Here is a 19,324-nt window from a genome sequence, read left to right as displayed (position 1 = left end):
TTTTTTCAGTGACTTAGAAGATATTTATGGTGGCCTGCTCTGAGTCGTTAAGTTGAGAGAACTTTCTGTTTATGTGTGTTTGCACACACATGCTCCAATGCCTACTCCATTCAGTGTATCTTACTTCCCAAAACACATAATCTGAAGTAACTTACTTAGTAATTCTGTTTTTGTTTTAAGCATCCAGTTAGCTTAACTTCTAAATACCCCTGCAAACAGAAATGCTAAAACGAACACTTTTGTGTTCCTCCACATTAGAGCTGCTCAAAATTATGGGAAAATATTATCAGCTATCCACTAATATAAAGAGTGGTTATAAAGATTAAGGAAGATGGATGGACAAAGAAAAATAAACAGCACAAGAAGTGTTACCATAGCAAATAAAGAAAAGAGATACAAAATAAGGCAGATCAAGCAGAAATAAGGAATAAAAATAAAAGCAGTTATTAGCCATTAAAAAAGAATAACAATAACTACTGCTTACTTAAAAATGGAAACACAAAAAATTGAACTAACTTTTCAAAAATCGAAAGTTACACAATCTGCTCAAAACAAGCGTGTAGTTTGCTCAAAACAAAAAGTATGACAGTAATATTACAGTTACGTTGGTATCCTTGTGATGATGAACAACTCCAGCAAACCACTGGAGAAAAGGAAAATAATTTTAAATGCAAAAGCTGCATCATATTATCAAAAAGCAAGACAAGTAAGCATAACACATATAAGGCCTCATTCAGAATTCAGTGTTTTATGGAACAGAATCTGAGCGAGTATACATGCAAAGTAGTTTGCACTAAAAGCTACTCACAGTAGAAACAAAATTTCACTGTAACAAATATCTACCTTTGTTAATGTTGGTCATTCTTTTAAATGAGGTTAGGAGGAAATGTTAAGAAAATTTTGCAAGTAGTAATTTCTGTATTAGGATTTATGAAAGGAGAAAAATCTATAGGTTATATAAATCATATATTTATATATATTCATACATATGGATGACAAGTTAATTGCACAGTTACTGTGAAATAATGCATGCTATTTTATGGTAATAATGCAGTAAATCTATTGGAAACAATGGAACTGTAATTATATGGTAAGCTGTGTTAACGATACCCCTTTAATATCCTGATAACTGTGAAGTTAACTTGTGTCAGCACTGGATGTACTGTAAAGTGATATACTGCATTTCTTACCATGGTTTAATAATAAGGCAATTTAATGACATATTTCTTAGGTTATAAATAGTTCTAGTATTCTGGATCAGAAGTTAGATATTAAAAGATTAAATGTCAAGGGAAAAATCTTGACCTCACTGAATTCAACAGGAATTTTCAGTGGGACCAAGACAGTTTTTGTCACATCTTCCTCCCTGAATTTGCATTGACACACCTCCGTTCAGGTTGGTGTTGTATGTGACCCAGATCCTCCTGGCAGTCCTGTAACATGGGCTGGAGTTCTTCCTGGGGAGAAGGGGTGAGAGTGGCAGTTGACTGATGGCTATAGGAGACAGCGGCTGGAGATGAAGCTGCTCCTCGGACAGGTGGAGTAGGACCTCGCTCATCTTCTTCCTCTTCCTCTAGATCATCTTGCTGCAGATACATCCTTGCAGGTGGGACTGGACATGGAATTTCTTGGTCATAGCTAAAATTAATTTTGTAAGAAAATAAGAACACATATTTTTACTGTGTAATTGGTATATTTGATACATGTATGAAGAGCTCAGGAAAAAAAAAAAATCCCTTTCATATGTGCTCTTGAAAACAGCTAAGTAAAGCTGCCTGGAAGGATGTACACCACAGTCATTAAGTCTCTTTAAATAGATAGTCTACAGCTAGTTCATAAGCAGCATCAGAATTGTACCAAATAAATGTCTCAATGCCAGCCTGAAGAATAAGTTAGTGTTCAATTAACTAACAATTAAAAGTAGAAATGGACAATGTGTTCATTGTTCTTACCTTTCATCGACTGAAAGACTATAATCTTCACTATTGCTATGGGGAGGTGGATGTGCTGGAGGGGGTGGAAGAAGATCTGCCCAGTTCATGCCAGCTTGCTTGGGAGCCTTTGGAGTCCGAGCACCCTTCTTGTGCCCTTGACTCCCTGTGAATAAAAAGTATGTATTTATAATACTTTTAAATAACCGCTAACTCCTGCACTTTGAAAAACAAAATACCCATAATCTCATGCTCTTGTGAATTTTCTAGGAATTTTCTGTTGTGATGAGTTGGAGTAAACTGGTATTCCTTCTTTTTACACCAGTTTGCTATTGTACGTTTTTTGTAGAACTACTCCATGTTATTAACTAGTTGAATTTAACTAGAAAATCTATATAGTGTGGAAAAAAACACATAGAAGACAAAAGTTGAATTGTTAATAAACAGTCAAAATGTGATAAAACCATAAAATAATTTTACAAGCAGTGTAATTAAGAATGAGCTTCCCACTTCTATTAATTACTTAATAGATTATCATCTAAAACAAATGAGCTGTAGACGTATTTTCAAAAGTGCCTTTATATTATTTAATTGCTGGAACCTAAAATACAATATGATACAGATATGATCTATTAAAGTTCCAATGTTGCATTAAGTCACTGAATATATGTAATTTGTACTTGTCCACTGAAACGTTTTAGGCACAATGAAATTACCAGTTTTAGTCTAAATGGCAGGTGCAGTTGAAAATAATTGCTGGCAGAACTAAAATAACAAAGATCGATGAAGTGCAGCTCAAATGTTTTCAGCTACTATTACTGGGAAATTGGGAAATTATAGCTTATAATAGAACAATGCAGCTTTAACAATTCCAATAACTTTGAATAAGAACAATTATTCAGGTGGTCTTGAATTTTAACGTTGGACGTGGTTATGATCAGAAGGGATTCTACCATTGTTCCTTTGTGTACATTTTTTCCTTCTTTGTTACTGTTACTTCATTAATTGTGGATAAAGTCACCATATTTTTAAATATGTTTTCTTGTTTCTCTCTTCAATTGAGACACAGTTTTATAGTCATAGTTAAGCCTAGACACAAGATTAAATATTTTCCAGTGAGATTTAGGAAGGTTGTCATTCTCACTTCTGCTGCCTAAGTTTTTCTATTCTTATAGACAGTAGTTACACCTATTGTTGTCCCACATTAGCTGTCAGATATCAGTATATCAGTATATTTTTGCTATGCACAATTATTTTTCTGGTATATCAGTATGTCAAGCAAGACCCTTAAGAATCCCAAGGTGACCATTATCTGCATTCTCTTTCCTAAGCACCGTGACATATACTAAGTTCAGCACAATTAATTTATTACTCTGGTCACCTTGCTTCATTCCCACTGGAGTCTGTGGTATAGGACTATAAATTTTTAGCATTAGAATAACCATAATAAGTGTCAGCATGCAGAATATAACCTTCTCTTTTTGAATATGCATGGGTTCACACCCTGAAATGTTTCATTCTCAATGTAAGATCTTAAAGCCATTGAGGAGACTCAATTTCACATTCTTAAGTTGTAGACCCAGGCAAAAGGCTGATTCCTTCAGGAACACCATGAACAGATAGGAGAATTAGGAGCCATGCTCACCCATCTCACCCCAGCCATTGAGAATTCCAATCATCCACATGCACAACCTCAGTCATAAAAGGTTAAGACAGAGTGCAGGTTAGGATTAAGGCAACAAGGTTATCAAAGAAGACAGCAGAATAGAAAGTGGAAAGGAAAGCCCTAGACTTCATTAGCAGAACCCCACCAAGTCTGTGACTGTGATCATAGTTCGGCCTATCATCAGCTCAATAGAGATAAACATAGGCTAAGTACCAGACTTACAATAAAGCCCCAAATTAAACCTATGCATGGTTCTGGTTTGCCTCTGAAAATCTCTCACATCTCTACTAAATATAGAAGGTGAAATTTAGAAGTTAATGCCAATATAAGAAGTAATGAAACCATATTCTGTTGCCCCCGAGCACACAGCACAATTTCAGTACGCTGGTCAATGTTCCCTAGTAGAAATATCTAAGTTTCATTTCAAGATTTCTACAAAGGACTTTTAGGTGTTTTGCACAGCAGATGACTAGAAGAAACAAAATTTAACTTGAATTATTTACTGTCTACAACTGGATGATGTACAAGAGTATTTTGATATATAGTGACTGAAGTGTGTAGAAATAGTTGCTGTACATGTAAAAATAGTTGTACACATAAATGCTCTTTTAAAGTTTATGGGATTGGTTAGGGTATCTTGAGACTGTTCTGGACATAAAATTCTCTCAAGTGCACAGAGCTAACATACAGAAAAGGAGTCAGTACAGCATAAGGAAGTTAACAGTTAACACATCAATTAAAATCATTCTCATGACGTTTCTATCTGGAGATCATAGCACTAACCAGTAGGGTAAGAGCATCCAAATTCAATTTGATTTCATTGCTTTGACAGTTTTCAACAATCAGTTAATGTACATTTAGGTGGCACTAAGCAATCATGGGAACACAACAAAAATACAGGCACCTACTGAACCAATTTTCACACTGCTTAACGTCCCTGCACTACAAAATTTTCTAGTGTCTCATCCTTCTTTAAGTCCAGTAACACGTGGAAACAATGGCTAGAAGGTCTAAATACTATAACATTTAGAAAACATTTTAGATACTCACCAGATGTGCTGCTGCCTCTATCCGAACTGTTGTAGGATCCACCTGTGTTCTGGTCATATGACTGGTTGTATGGAATTGTTGGAGCAATGCTGTCATTTACTCTGTAATCTGAAAGTTTAATAGTATAGTTAATGCTACCCTTTAGAAACTGATGTACTTTTATATATCTGCTTCACAACACAAAGCAGATTTGCTGAGAATACTGAAAATAAATAAATAAGTAAATAAATCTGATTTTTTTTTTAAAAGGAAAATCATTCTATAATGAAATATTTATTTTTATATTGTATCTGTAATTTTAAGGAAAATCATGCGAATACGTCTATAACAAAAATGAAGTAAGTTGAAATCCTTTGCACAGGATACTGGCAGTGTCTCTGCAATGATTAAGTCTCAGTGGATATGTAGACCTATGTGGGCATTTTGCATATGAATAGACCGTCACCTCGATCTACATGATTTACATGATCTCTGCTTAATTTATGCATACAAGGCAGCCACTGGACTATGGTAGCTACTTTTTGTATTTCAAAGGTGACTAACCCACAAAGAAGTCAGTCCTGTACTACAAGGGCTGAATGTTTTGCTGGAACGACAGCACAGCTCCACTGAATTTGGTTTACAACAAAGGATGTCTTCATTCAATGTCCTCTGCTAGTAAGAAGATTTCTATTTATACTGACTCATGTAAATCTTAGCAATGCATGGGATCACTTTTGCCAATGGCTATTACAGTATCCACATTCTCCAGTTCTGAAGCACTTGATACATATATCACTTTTAAATCGAGATTCTGCAACCAGATCCCCAAAACGTTTTCAGAAGTAAAATGCTCATCTGAGAAAACAGTCTTTTCATGCCAAAAAGCATTTATAATTTACAGAGAACATAAGGGAGCTGAGTTACTCTTCATATGGCAAATAAAACTGCATCATAAACAGAACCGTTGGACATAAAGTAGCTACGATGAAACATAGCATTTAACTCATCAAAATGGTTATTTCCCATCACAAAAGCTATAGGTATAATTGTCAGCAAGACAGTTTTGTCTTAGGAAATGAGAAATCCAAGATCAGAATATTGACTCATAAAATGCTAAAAGAAAACAAAAATAAACAAAACTAAGAATCCAGTCCCCATCTGCTGCAGAAATTGTTTGTCATAATGTAAGCATGGGAAAAAGAGCAAAATGATGAATTCCACACCAGAGTGTATTCTGTAATAGTTTCTCAGCCTAGCTGCATTCCACAGACCATGCTGAAGTTCTACATACTGCATATGTTTACACAGAGGATAAACAGTAAATCAACACTCTGAAATATGTATATATGACTGTCAGCAGACAATGCTTTAAGGGGGCCTTCCACACTACAACATGCTAGAGAATATGCAGCTGTAATATACACAGTTTGAAAGATGCAGTATCTTCCAGGATATAAAACCAAAATGTGCTTTAATTCCAAAACAGATACGTAATACACAGTTTATGAAATAAAACATAATTTTAAAAAAATAAATAAATAAAAATACAGCTTTCACCCTCTATTAATGAGCCACAAAAATTGAATTTTCCTTTGAAATGTTTATGTGAACAGAAGGTGCCACATTTTATATCACCCTTTGAACTCTATGAGCAGATAGGTCCAGTAGAGGAATCAACATTCCTGTAATGAAGTGCATCTTTTTACTACATATTTTATCACTATGCGACCACTTGAGTTACAACAATCCATGCAAGAAGTTCAAAGTTAGAATGAGTCCAGTTCCTAGGGATACTGTTTTGCAAATCAGGTTATTAAAAGAGGTTGCATGGTAGCCCGGAGGGCCAGCAAGAAATCACATACCTATTTCTTCCAACTCCCACATGCCCTCAAGGCCACAAAGGTACATTCTGATATTTCACGTTAACACTGAAATCAATTTATTTTTAGCTTCTGGATCCACAGACTTCATTCAGGGTAACAAAGGAATTTAGTTTCCAAAACTGTGTGCAGTAGCATTGTCTCTGAATATGTGAATGGAAGGCTTGCTAAGAATAAGTCTAAAATGAATTGTATAGTTCCATTTCTGTCCCCAGTGTACAATACAATACAATTTTACAGAGTTTGATATGCAAAATTTCATTCATTTACATGTTCATGTAGATTTAATTAGTCTCCATCCACGACTGGGAAGAGTAGGTTGACCTATTTAAAATTTAAGGTAGAGTGTAATGTAACTACCATGCATTTGGCTTATTAATAAAATATCTGGCCTCTGCCTTAACCAATCCCTTCACTACCATTAAATCTAAATTAATCACAAATCCATAAAAAATAAATTTTATACATTTTTTTTCTTAAGATACAACTTATTTGTTATTATAAATTCAATATCTGAAGGTTATTTTGGTGCTTATTAACTTTCTGACACTGTTAGCTAACAATTTCTAAACCTTAAGAGGAAGATATTTAAAAGCACCACAGAAGTCTGTAACTGCTGAACCTCAAAGCTTTAGACTCCCAGCACCAGAAGGTCAAAACTCCTCTGACGCCTAAAGAGGAGAAACAAGCTAAAAACTCTTCACCTTTGTTTAATTTGTTTTGCTCCATAATGTTGTACTGTATGGGTGTAACCTCTTGCTTTTGCTGAACAGAGGGTTTCCAGTGTTTCTCATTCGTATCTCCGCTGCCACTGTTAACATTATTGCTGATATTTGACTGGATGAGTTGAGTGGTGGCATAAGGAGTGGGCTGCCCAGGTTGGCTGACAAATCTTCCATCCTTTAGATTTGGACTATTGAAGGTTTTCATCTCATTGATTTTGTTGCTTAGGTCCACGTCACCATATACAGTTGACTCAGGCAACATCAGGTTTGTCTGCTTGTTGTCCAGCTGATTGTTGTAATTTGCTATACAATCGGCTAACCACAGAGGAAAGAAAAAAGAAAAGGTCATTCTGTTCGCTTACACTATACTTTCAATGAAATTCCCTTTAAATTCTTTTCAGTGCAAAACTATAAGGTTCTCCACCACAAGCTACTGTAATTAACTAAATAATTTATATAATATAGGTTACCTCATAAGTTATTGCTTACAGTATTAAGTATCTCTTGGTTCACTGTAAATTGAGATCTACTGAATTGAATCTACTATGACTTACCTTGTTTATTTTTCCTTTTATTTTATTTTATTTTTTTCCTTGTATGTTGGCCATATTGACAGCATGGGCATCCAATTAATCATTGAGATAACTTTCATTTAAAGGAAAAAATAACTTAACAAGACCGTCATTTTGCATCAACACAGAATAAACAGAATTTAGACTCTTGTTATCAATGTAAGAAACTGGCAGTACAACAGATTTTTTATAAAACAGACTGAAAAGTGATTACACATTAACAGAATTAAAGAGAAACAGTACAATGGTAAAGGTAACTCAGTACCCAGAAGCAAAACTTTATTTTATCATTATTTCCTTGTACAGTATTGTATTTGGTTTAAAACAAAAAGACAGGAAAACACTCTGGATTTTTGCTATTTGCTTTGAATACTTCAGAGTAATACCATAGTGATACCACTGTCCTGATGTGCTAAATGTAGACAGCACAGATAGCATGAATCCATTCTTCTAATAGTTATTGCATCATTATATCAGTACTTATCACAATCATATATCAACCAGATGTGCACTGATGCTGAGGCCACTACTGTGTGAATCAATGTGTCTGCCTTTCCAGCTTCTCTATCTTCTGTGACAGTAGTTCAGCAATTTTTTTTTTCCTTTCCTTAACCAGTCTTTTAGAAGAATAATGAATGGAGTAATGCAGTCTGTGGATAGGCATTTAGAAGGTTGAGTGAAACCAGCATTCCATGGTCATGAAACAAGAATTATCATTTGCCAGCTGATTAATTCATCAATAATTATGTAACAATCACCAGGAATATACTTTTCCTCTTTAAAAATACGTAGCATTTATGTTAATGAGTTTGAATCAAAACTTGAAGTCCATTACCTGTGAAGGCTACATTTAATTTACTAGAAAGGCTGCCAAGTAAAACTAAGTACAGAACTCAGGATTTGACTATTGTACTACATGAAATAACTTCTAAATACAAAAGACATTCAGTTCGAAAATATTCCCTAACACATACATCTTTCTTGAGAAATATTTTCTAAAAGAAGGAGGAACAAAATAATACCTACAGAAGAAAATCTGTGATCCCCATTTACAACGATTAAGGAACAGTATCAGAACACACCACATACAATTTATTCATTATACACTGCATTCCCCTCAGCTTGTATTTTTGAAGGTTTTACTGTTTGATATGTTTTTCTTTCTTATATGAGGTGTTATTTATTTATTGTCTCACCATCCTAATTTTCATGATTCTTTCTTCTTAAATGTCTTCATTTCTGATTTTTCTCTCAACTACTGAGACCACACAAGTCTTTTCTCCTTTCCAAGAGCATTATATTATACTGGGCAACTATACATCCAATATATTCTTAATTCCCAATAGTTTATACGTTGGTATATTCTTCTCATAGAGACACTTGTGACATATACTCTCACCTGCTTCCATTTTAAACTGCATCTGATTTTTGCATAGGGCAATATAATCTATACAGTATATGCAGAAGAGACATTTTTAATATAAATGTAATAGAATCCCTCATACAAAGTACATAAACAAAACTTGCCCACTGAAATAGCAGATTTATCCTTTTAGACATTGTTGTAGCATTTAGCTTTAGAACAACATGTTCCCCTTTTGTTAAGTTAGAAGACATTACTACACCATCCTTGTCTGACCCCCAAGCTTACAAGCTTTACTTCAAAGGAAGGAAAAACTCCGCAATACAACCAAGCTTAATAATAAAGCTAAATCAAGAGAGAATGTGCTGCTTTAACTGTTGTTTCAACAGTTTGCACATCTTTGAAATGTGCATTGTCTTCCTTTACTGAATTTGTTAAGTTTCAGATACTGAAATCTGCCATTTGTGCTTGCTACAAAAGAAGAACAGAATCAAACAATTGAATAGAACAGAAAATAGTCCATCTGGAAGGAACTATCAAAAACTATTGAGTCTAACTGCCTGAGTACTTCATTCAGGGCAAGCCAAAAGTTAAAGCATTATATTGATGGCATTGTCCAAATGCCTCTTGAACACTGACAGGCACGGGGTATCAATCACTTCTCTAGGAAGCCTGTTACAGAGTTTGACTAACCTCATGGTACAGAAACTTTCCCTGCTGTCCAGCCCAAACAAACTCTGGTGCAGCTCTGTGCTGTTCCCATCTTATTATCAGCTCCCAGGAAAAGGGTTCAGCACCACCCTATGCCTCCCCTCCTTACAGAGAAACAGGGAGCAGTGAGGTCATCTCTAGGCCTCTTCTTCTATAGGCTAGATAGCCCAAGGGTCTTCAGCGTCCCCTCACAGGATATGTCTCCAGCCTTGTTACTGTCTTTGTTGCCCTTGTCTAGACACTTTCAAGGACCTTAACATCTTTTTTATATGGTAGAGCCCAGAACTGCACACAGCATTCAAGGTGAAGCTGTACCAACGCTAAATGTGGCAAGTAATCTCCCCTTTTGCCAAGCTCCCTGTGCTGTGTTTAATGCATCCCAAAATGTGGTTTGCCCTTATTGCTGCCAGTGCATACTGCTGGCTCATGTCACCATCGGAAATCTTTTTACATAGCTATTTATGGGCATAATATCCTTGGGCAGAAAAAAACCACAAATCCCTAATGTTAAAATCTTGCACCTTCCCCTGAAGCACCTGGCACTGGTCACTGTCAGACAGGATGCAGCAGGAGATGAATTACCACTATCACACTATGGCTGGTTTCACATTAATTATGCTGGAGGTAAAGCTGTTTTGCACTTATGCAAGTTCACTATAGGCAATCATACTTCCTTTCAGAAATGCTAGGAAATGTTCCTAGCAAAAATTAGCTACAGATGCTGGCAGAGTGCAGGCAATATGCAAAAGATACATTTTCATTCCTCACCAGTTACACTAATTGTGTTAAAACAAAAGGAGTGTCAGGTCTTTGTAAAACAAATTCTGTAACAAATAGTACTTCCAGATAGATTTCTCCTTTTGTCTTCCTACTGCACTCAAAAAGTTTTCTTTAAGACTTCTCTGAATCCTGCCCAAGCTCCTGGGATTTAGCACTTATTCTAACATTTCACAATTGCTTTCAGATAGTGAAGTTAACTTATTTTTATTCACACATCCTAAATTGAAAACCAACTATCCACTTTTGTACAGAATGGAATCCCAAAGGAGGTTCTTAATGTGCCAAAGAGTGTCTGGCAAGTACTGTAGTGATGTTTATTTCTTTCTTCCCATCATGCCCAAAAACAAGTTGCAAATGTCACTGGTATCATTTTGGTACTTGTCCTTCTCCATCCAAGTAACAAAGATGTACAAAACAAAATGAAGTTGTCTTGCGTTTGTCAGATGTGAGAACATACATATTCAGTGCAACCTTTGGTAACATGGAACACTGCAAAGGCTCCTTCAGTTTTTAAACAACTGACAGAGGATCGAAAAGGATGTAAAAATTGGGATTCAAAAATGGACAGAAAGCATTATCATGACATAGCAGAATTAAACTACATTAAATGCGAACATACTGGAAATCAAAAAGAAAAGTAAATCTGTTCTCATGTATTATAATATATACCATGTAAAGAAAGTTCCTTAACAAGGTAGAAACATATCTAACCTGGTCGACTGTATGTCGTAAGGTTGCCATCACTGTTTCCATTGCCAGAGGTGCAGCAGTTGATGGAGCAGTCATTGTGGTTGTTCCCTGTGTTAGGCCAAGTATCTGCTAGCCAGGGCTGTGTGGCTGGTTCACTGATGTTTAGGAGTCCTGGCCTTTAGAAACAAAGTTTGGTCACTTCAAAAACTAAACAGAGACATTTTCAAGCTGCAATTATATCCTTCATAGAAAGTTAGATGTCACATGTTTCATAGAATTACAGAATGGCTTAGGTTGGAAGGAACCTCAAAGATCACTTTTTTCCAGTTCCCTTCCTGTGGTCAGGGCTGCTCCCCACCCGCTCAGGCTGCTCAGGGCTTCACCCAACCTGTCCATGAACATCTCCTACAACTTCTCTGGGCAGCCTATGCCAGCGCCTCACTGCCCTCTGAGTGTAAGGGCTTGAGCACTGGAAAACACAGCTCAATTCCTTGGTATAGTGGTTTTTAGTCTTTCATATCAACTACTGTTCTGAAGTGCTGAACTGCACTTACTTATATGTTTGTGTGCACCCTTTAAATGGGAGGGTGAGATAGGAACGAAGAAATGCATTTTTCTTCACATCCTTTTTCCTTAAGAAAAATAAGGTTAAATTGGAATTGGAAACAAACAAGTACAAACCTCAAGCATGGAAGTAAGATGGATATGGAGAAATAAGATTTACTTGCAAAAAATTTTGCAAGTGAATAGTGACAAATTTTTGGTAATTTATGAAGACAGGTATAATCACTATTGGGTACCACTATTGTTATGGATCACATGAAACCACTGGAGATAGTACAGAAGCTGGTCTCTATAATATTGTGATGTTCTTAAAAAATAAAATGTTAACCTCTGAAAGGGCAAGTTGAGAATAAAAACTGCATGTGGTTTGTTAAGGGGGATATAATCTTTATATACATGTGATTTAAGCTGCAGGCTTAAATCACAATCTCAGAATGATGTTTAAAACATCTACACATCCATATGTAACTATATTTCTCCACAGCATATGTCACCTGACAATTTAACATGGAGGTGATGATGTGTGACTTACTGTTAGACTAACAAACCAGCAAATAACACATGCATTACACAAGTATTTTTGTATATCTGAAATAAATGTACACCTACGTTGTTCCATGAACAGTCCAGCCAATTTGAAATAACCTGCCTTTATTATTTTTTCCCCTAATTCTTGCAGTGAAAATATGTCACAAGGCATTTGGAGAAGACAAAGCCTTCCAGAATGTTCCAGCACTTCCAAGGCCTGTGCACTGGGTTTTTGTATAGAGAGCGATAGTTCCTTTGCTGCTAAAATTAGCTTTGGTTTTAAGCAAAATGTTCATTAAGAAATGCATTGTGAGGTGTATAAGCAGTGGAAAACTCTGCTGGAATCATTTAGGTGGAATTGTGAACATGAGGTGTTTGCATTGCATCTCCATGGCTGGTACAAGATAGGAGATCATCTTTTCTAAAGATATTTAACCTTTGCAATGAATTACTTGAATTCTTGAATTGCTGGTCTAGGTCTGGGCTGGTCTGAAACAAACAAGCAGCTGTGTGGGTGCCTGGATGCTGGCTGGAGTCAATCCACTCTAATTAACATTACTTGAATTCTGTCCGGAAAGGGGATTGTCACAGAAGTGGATATTTTTTAGCATCATGGAAGCATGCATTATTTTGAAATAGTTGAATGTGATATTTTGAATTCTAAATACCACTTAACATGCTTGTATAACAGCACTTGACTAAATGCTAAACCTTTCAAAAATATTGTGAATATAATGTGGGGAAGTGAAAGCACTAAATATGAAATTAAGAGTAAAGATTTTTGTATGCAAAGATATTTTACATAGCAGAATTGTGTTTTATATTCTAACTAAGTACTGTACAACATTAGATGCTCTGTAAATGCCATATACTCAAATGAACAAAAGAAGCAAAGATGTTAGCACCTTGAACCAATTACTTTGCTAGACTGCGACACTGATCTTTAGAACAAGGATGGTAAAAAACAGTGCTGCTTCTTCAGCAGTTCCAAAATGACTGCACACGATGCAGACACTTCTGGGTTCATTTCTGTCCTCTGCATCTATGTGACTGTGCTTTGTCTACCTCATGCTATGGGAAGAACAGAAAGCACAGTGGCACAAAGAGCACAAAAGGCTGTTAACAGTGTATCCTTCTGAACAACCTTGTCAGGGAAAGATGGTTCCTATCTGCTCTCTCTTATTTTCTTACTATCCTGGGGTGAAGGTGGCAACCCAGTGATTTACAGGTTTGTCCACTCAAACATCGCATGGTAACTATTCTAGAGGTTTTCCTCCTCGGTTTTATGGCTACAGCAACGCAGCAGTGTGCTGTTTAGGACACAGAGATCTGTAGTTGCTCTTACTGTGCCAGATTCAGTAGCAGCAGCAGATTACTCTGCGTAGCCTTCTAGCATACTGGGAATGCTTAATTTTATGCCTAATCTTTACCATTACCCAATTTTTGTACAGTCTTGCTAATTAGGAACAACAAGATACCACTTGTGAAACAGGAATTGATATGAGAATTTATCACCCAGCTGTTCTCTGAGATTCGAATGTATATTCCAATATCATGCCAAATCCTTAACTCAAACGCTAACACAAGGGAATGCATGGAAAATGCTACAGAAAAAAATAAAATAAAATAAAATAAAATAAAATAAAATAAAATAAAATAAAATAAAATAAAAAAAAGGTGTGCTAATAAGTGGCACTGCTTGGACATGCCTTATTTATTTATTTATTTATTGCTAAAGCTATTGTTTTGTGTCCTGAGGATAACTCCATCTCTACATGGGTAACATAAATCACTCTTGTCCATTGCCACTCACTAAGAACATAAAGCCAATAAACATATTTTACTTAACTCCTAAATCTGTAATAGACTGGGTTCTCCAGGCAGGGGGCTTTAAATTAAAAACCTACCTGTTTCCCACCCTTCTACAGCACATTTCTTGAAAGTGATGCTTTAACTGTTTTGCACTGATAGCAAGATTTTTTCTTAACAACTCACCTTACAAACACATTGTGCCTTCAGAAAAATTGTCCAATTGACGTTTTTTTCTTTGTTGTGTTTGTGAACCATCTATATTTCTTAATCTTCATAAATGCCACGACTTAATTACTTCTGCTCCCTCAGCCACCACCACCAGACCTCTATTATGAAGTTAAAGTGCTCCCTCTGCTGCTCATTTTTTAGAGGTGCAGCATTTACAGGTTAACAAAGCAACTCAGCTAAAAATACCCATGACCCGTTCTTCTGAAACCAACCTAGAAACTCAAACCACTTTTTTCTAAGGAGAAAAAAATAGATGGTCTAAATGTATACATTAATATTACACATTAAAATGCATTTTTTTTCAAGTTGCTGTTATGGCACCACTTACAAGGACAACTGTACTCCCAGGATATTTAAAGGTGTTTGTACACAATTTATAGCTATAAAAATAAAGCACGTAATTACCTGCCTCCACTGCTTACGGCATCTCCTCCTCTCTGATAGGTTACTGCAATATTTAAAGATAAAAAATGAAATAATTTAAAAAGCAGAAAAGATTACTTAAACAGTAGTATTAAACCTGCTTTTGTTTCATTTCAGCTAAGACAGTAAATGTACAGTGTTTAAATATAAATTCAGTCTCATCCTGACAGTCACTCTTTCTAATGCAAGTTTATACATAATACTTCTGTTTCTTGATAATTGCTATTCTTAGCTCCATCAAAGTTTCATATTTCAGTTCTGTTCAGAAAAACACAAACACACACACCTATTGCTTAAGAAAGCAGGAAGCCATACATCAGGTTGAACTTATCCTTAACATAGCTCTGCTGACTTCAGAGGAATTACTTTGTGGAAGAATTTAGGTCATATATTTATTTCATGAATGAGAAAATGTTAAAGCTTTTCTCTACCTTATTCTCTTGGTAAGATTAAAGAGGTAGCATGATTTTATAACATACTTTACTTCCAATGTAAACAATGGCTTGTTACAGCTGAATCTCCTACAGAAACACAGGCTTTTTCTGAATGCTTCTGCATTATACTCCTGGAACAAGCTTACTCTAGAAGTCCACAGAAGCTTTGAATTTTACAGCATCCTACAATTGGATTTAATAATGATGGCTCTTTATCTAAACCTGTACATGTATAAATCTTGTTAAAAAATCACTGGCATAAAAAACTGCTTCCTAAATTAGTAGGAATGGCTTTTGCTACTTCATAAGCATTACATATTAACTAAGTGTATCTGCACATGCTTTTATTTTTTTGGCAAGGACTGCATATCCCTCACAGGAAGCGTCATCGTTAAGAAGTTGTTATAAGTAATGAGCCCAGAAGAATCAGTGCTATATGTTTTGCAGGTTTGCAGTGGACTAGGCAAAGGGTTAAGGAGACTGCCTCCTTGCAAATGTTCATGGATTCTATATTTCCCATCTAGGAATGTACTGAAGAAAAGCAGCCAAATTCTGCTCTTTAGAAGAACTCCAAACAAGGAGTCTGCAAGAGAAAGATAAATGCTGGCAGTGATTACAATAACAGGATTAAAATGTAGGATGCTCTCTACAGGTAAATCTTACTGTAGGTAATGCTAAAGAAGAGGGTCTGGTACCGTTTAAAGTCAACAGGACGCATGACTAGAATCATGGATTTGAAAAGGGATTTTTTAAAATTTTCTCCTTTAAATGCTTTGCATAGTTCATGTTTTTCCAATTTCTTTAAAAATCTCGGTGCTATTTAGTTTGCAACTCCGGCATATCTTATGGAGCTGCGGTATACTTTCCTTTAATGTTAAGAACCCAACTGAGAAAATGCATATTAGCTAACCTACCAACCTCTGCAGAAATTCAGTAGCATGCTACAATTGTAACTGCAATAGAAGCTGTTAAGCCAATTAAAGTAACAGCAAAATAATAATTTGAATTAGTCTCCACTGTGGATCTCAAAGGACTTCAGAAACATTAGGGGCCACTCTGGCACATGCTGAACAGTAAGCAAATCCACTGAACATAATAGGATGACTTTTGAAACAAGATGCTATTCAGTGTGATTAAAATATGTGGATAAGAATCTAACCAATTACCACTAGGTCTGTGTCAAGGAATGCAGAGAGACATGAGTTTGCTTCAGTTGCAGTCCAACCTGGAGGGATGTGACACAGCTGTTGTCCTGGGACCAAATCAGTACAGCAATTTTGAGCTAATATTTGAGCTAGATATTTTTGGCTAATTTTGCAGAGGAGGAATTAAGTGGCCTTTATACTCCCCGGATATACACAGGCCTCTTGTGAAAAGAAGGGATTTAGAACAAAGGAGGAAGATATGACCTGTCTATTCACTCAGCTTGTAGCTAAAAGGAATGTACAGACTGCAGTGGTGGGTATGAATGTGTTGAACTGTATCCACTGCAAAGGAGAACCTGCTGACTTCCCAGACTGTGAGACTCAGTGAAGGTCCCATCTACAGAACAGAAAGGCTCCCCCCACTTCCGCACTGACTATGGTGGTCTGTGGCATGATTTATGTCATGGACATATTTCATACATTATTAAGCAAAAAGAAAAAAAATGATGATTTTAAGCCCATCCCAAATTTGAAATGTAGCTTTAATTACGTATAACAGGAATACTGCTTTATGATTTTGTAGCACAAAGGCAAGTTTAAGGCAGCAAAGAAATTTAACTGATAATTTGCTTTGATTTTCTGTATCTTTTACAACTCCTGGGATACTGATTTAATGCAGATTTAGAGGAAAGACAATAGGAAAGTATTTCACCAAACATAATCCCATTGGTTCCCTTACAACTCAGCACCTGGGATATGTAAAGTCATTTCTCCTCCAACAGAGGTGCCTTCAATATCACTAGATGCAGGAGGCCACACTACTTCATTACAATGCAAGAAGGGAGAGCTCGGGTTGTACAAACTGAAAGGAGCATGCTATAAAATGGTGTGCTTGCATCACATGATATATGACAAAATGGTACACGCAAGTGGAATAAAAGTGTCAGTTACAAAGGAAGTAGACTACTTGGAGAACAACATAATGATACCTGTCATTAAGGAAATTATTTTAAAAACTTCTGAACAACTGGGAGGGTTATGTCAGAAAAGGAGAAACAGTACCATGTTCAACACATGCTGAATTAACAAGAAGAGGGGAAAAGTGCAAATATATACCTGTTGGTGTGAAGGTAAAAGACGGGACTGAAAAATCAAAACAAAATACAAACTGGTTATTAAGCTGAAGAAAGAAAGGGAAACATACCACATTAGTATAAATCAGCAGACAGCTGAACATAAAACAAATGCAAATAACTATCCTATTAGTTCAGTCACACTGACACAGAAGTAAAACTAAGTTTGTGATTCAGAAGATTGACTCCACAGGCACCACTGAAAGAAAGTTTGATACTCCACTGTGCTCCTGAAGGGAACTACTGTGGTTTTGCCTTTGACTACCCTTCAATTCATTATCTTCTGTTTTTCTGAAGATGCTACTACAAACAGAAACCCTACACTGCTAATCATTTTAGAATGAAGACTGACAAATTCCTTAACAAAGCCTTATCTAACTCCCATTGAATTTTATCTGGAGCTCACCAAATAAATGCTTATTATGCTCAACTAACAGGTACATTTAGGTATTCAGTAAGAAAATAATCACCTAAAGGACAAAAGACAACTGTTGTTTTACTGTATCTGATTCAAGAGTTGCACCATCTCTTTAAAAAAAAGCCCCTAAAACCTACTGCAGCAACTCATTTTTGTTTTCATGGAAGAAATTGCTGAACAGTTATTATCTACCTTAAGGATGTAATACCTTTCTACCTTTCAAGCTATGGCTTTAGGAGGGAAAGGTTAACAATGGAACAATGACATTGCTTGACAATCTTCACTCTCACTGCCACTATAAATCCTCTTTGGATCAATAGGGCCCTTAATCCAAATACAGAGAGATAGCATCTGTTTTTCCTATTAGCACATACTCCCCCTCCTGTTGACAAGACAGTATAGTTTTTCTACCAATGATGCGTAAAACAAAGGCAAATATTGCTCTTTTTGATCTAGTAAAAACAAAGACCAGTGTAAGAGCAATAATAAAATATTCACTAGAAGAGTTGATCAGATGGAATTTGATCAACAAATCTGTCACAGAAAGAAAAGGTTCTAGCTAAGAGAACAACCACTTACTGCAGTTTATGCAATAACTCTGAGGTTGGGGAGTAGGCTCCAGAATGTCTTGTTTTCATAAGGCAGAAAATGCTCTAGGTTCTCCCTGCTTTTTCTAAGCTGATTTATTTCCAGGAATATGACAGAGTGCAAAAAGAAGAACCTTTAAGCATTTTACCTATTCCAAGCTTAATTCATAGTACAGCTCTTTACTGTGAGATTTCCACTGTATTTTCTTTGAGCTAGGCCTTTTCACACAGTCAGCTTTAATTTAGCTACATTCAACAACATAGAACCGTTTTAATAAGCTTTCATTTAAACAGAAGGTGTATTTAAAAAACAGTTATTCAAAAGAGAATCGAGTGTCTCAAAATTAACTTGCAATCATGAGGGCATGAAAAAAATCTTTAACTACTGTTTCACTCCTTGCCTGTGAGCTAAGTAATAAAACTAGGCTTGTTTTTAAAGAATCGGGGAACAGATGAACAGAGGTTCAACTAAATGAAATTTTTACAGCAACCACACAAAAGAACAACTTAATTCTCAGAGCTTCTAATAATAAACTTGGTTGAGTGTGTAAGAGTACTAGTACAATATGTGTGTGTGGGAGTTTTAGCAGATGTCAGGCCTGAAGCTAAACATAAAAATAAACAAATAAATGCAAGACTGAAGAAAGTTTGCACTTGAAGTGGTGACTTGATGCACTGCAGAGTGGCAGACTACTTCACAAT

General features: G+C 36.0%; 1 protein-coding gene across 15 annotated transcripts in view; it reads right to left on the bottom strand.

The window, feature by feature from the left end:
* The window catches only part of ROBO1 (roundabout guidance receptor 1), a 692,513-nt gene that overhangs the window by 16,222 nt on the left and 656,967 nt on the right, over nucleotides 1-19,324 (bottom strand). For 9 of the 15 annotated variants that reach the window (XM_085547220.1, XM_085547251.1, XM_015880154.3 and 6 more), the window contains 7 exons: nucleotides 17,601-17,627; nucleotides 14,888-14,930; nucleotides 11,372-11,526; nucleotides 7,214-7,549; nucleotides 4,648-4,755; nucleotides 1,953-2,097; nucleotides 1,387-1,638 (listed from right to left, as the gene is read on the bottom strand). In XM_085547220.1, coding sequence (XP_085403346.1) covers nucleotides 1,387-1,638; nucleotides 1,953-2,097; nucleotides 4,648-4,755; nucleotides 7,214-7,549; nucleotides 11,372-11,526; nucleotides 14,888-14,930; nucleotides 17,601-17,627 — 1,066 coding nt within the window. The remainder of the gene's footprint in view (nucleotides 1-1,386; nucleotides 1,639-1,952; nucleotides 2,098-4,647; nucleotides 4,756-7,213; nucleotides 7,550-11,371; nucleotides 11,527-14,887; nucleotides 14,931-17,600; nucleotides 17,628-19,324) is intronic. The other 6 variants (XM_085547240.1, XM_085547233.1, XM_085547263.1 and 3 more) reach the window with 3 other exon arrangements.

This window comes from Coturnix japonica, chromosome 1, assembly GCF_054131305.1.
Source record: "Coturnix japonica strain WE chromosome 1, WE-NBRP24, whole genome shotgun sequence".
In the NCBI taxonomy this organism is placed as follows: Eukaryota; Metazoa; Chordata; class Aves; order Galliformes; family Phasianidae; genus Coturnix; species Coturnix japonica.
The sequence above is the reverse complement of the archived record's forward strand: the minus strand, read 5'-3'. Positions and strand labels throughout refer to the sequence as shown.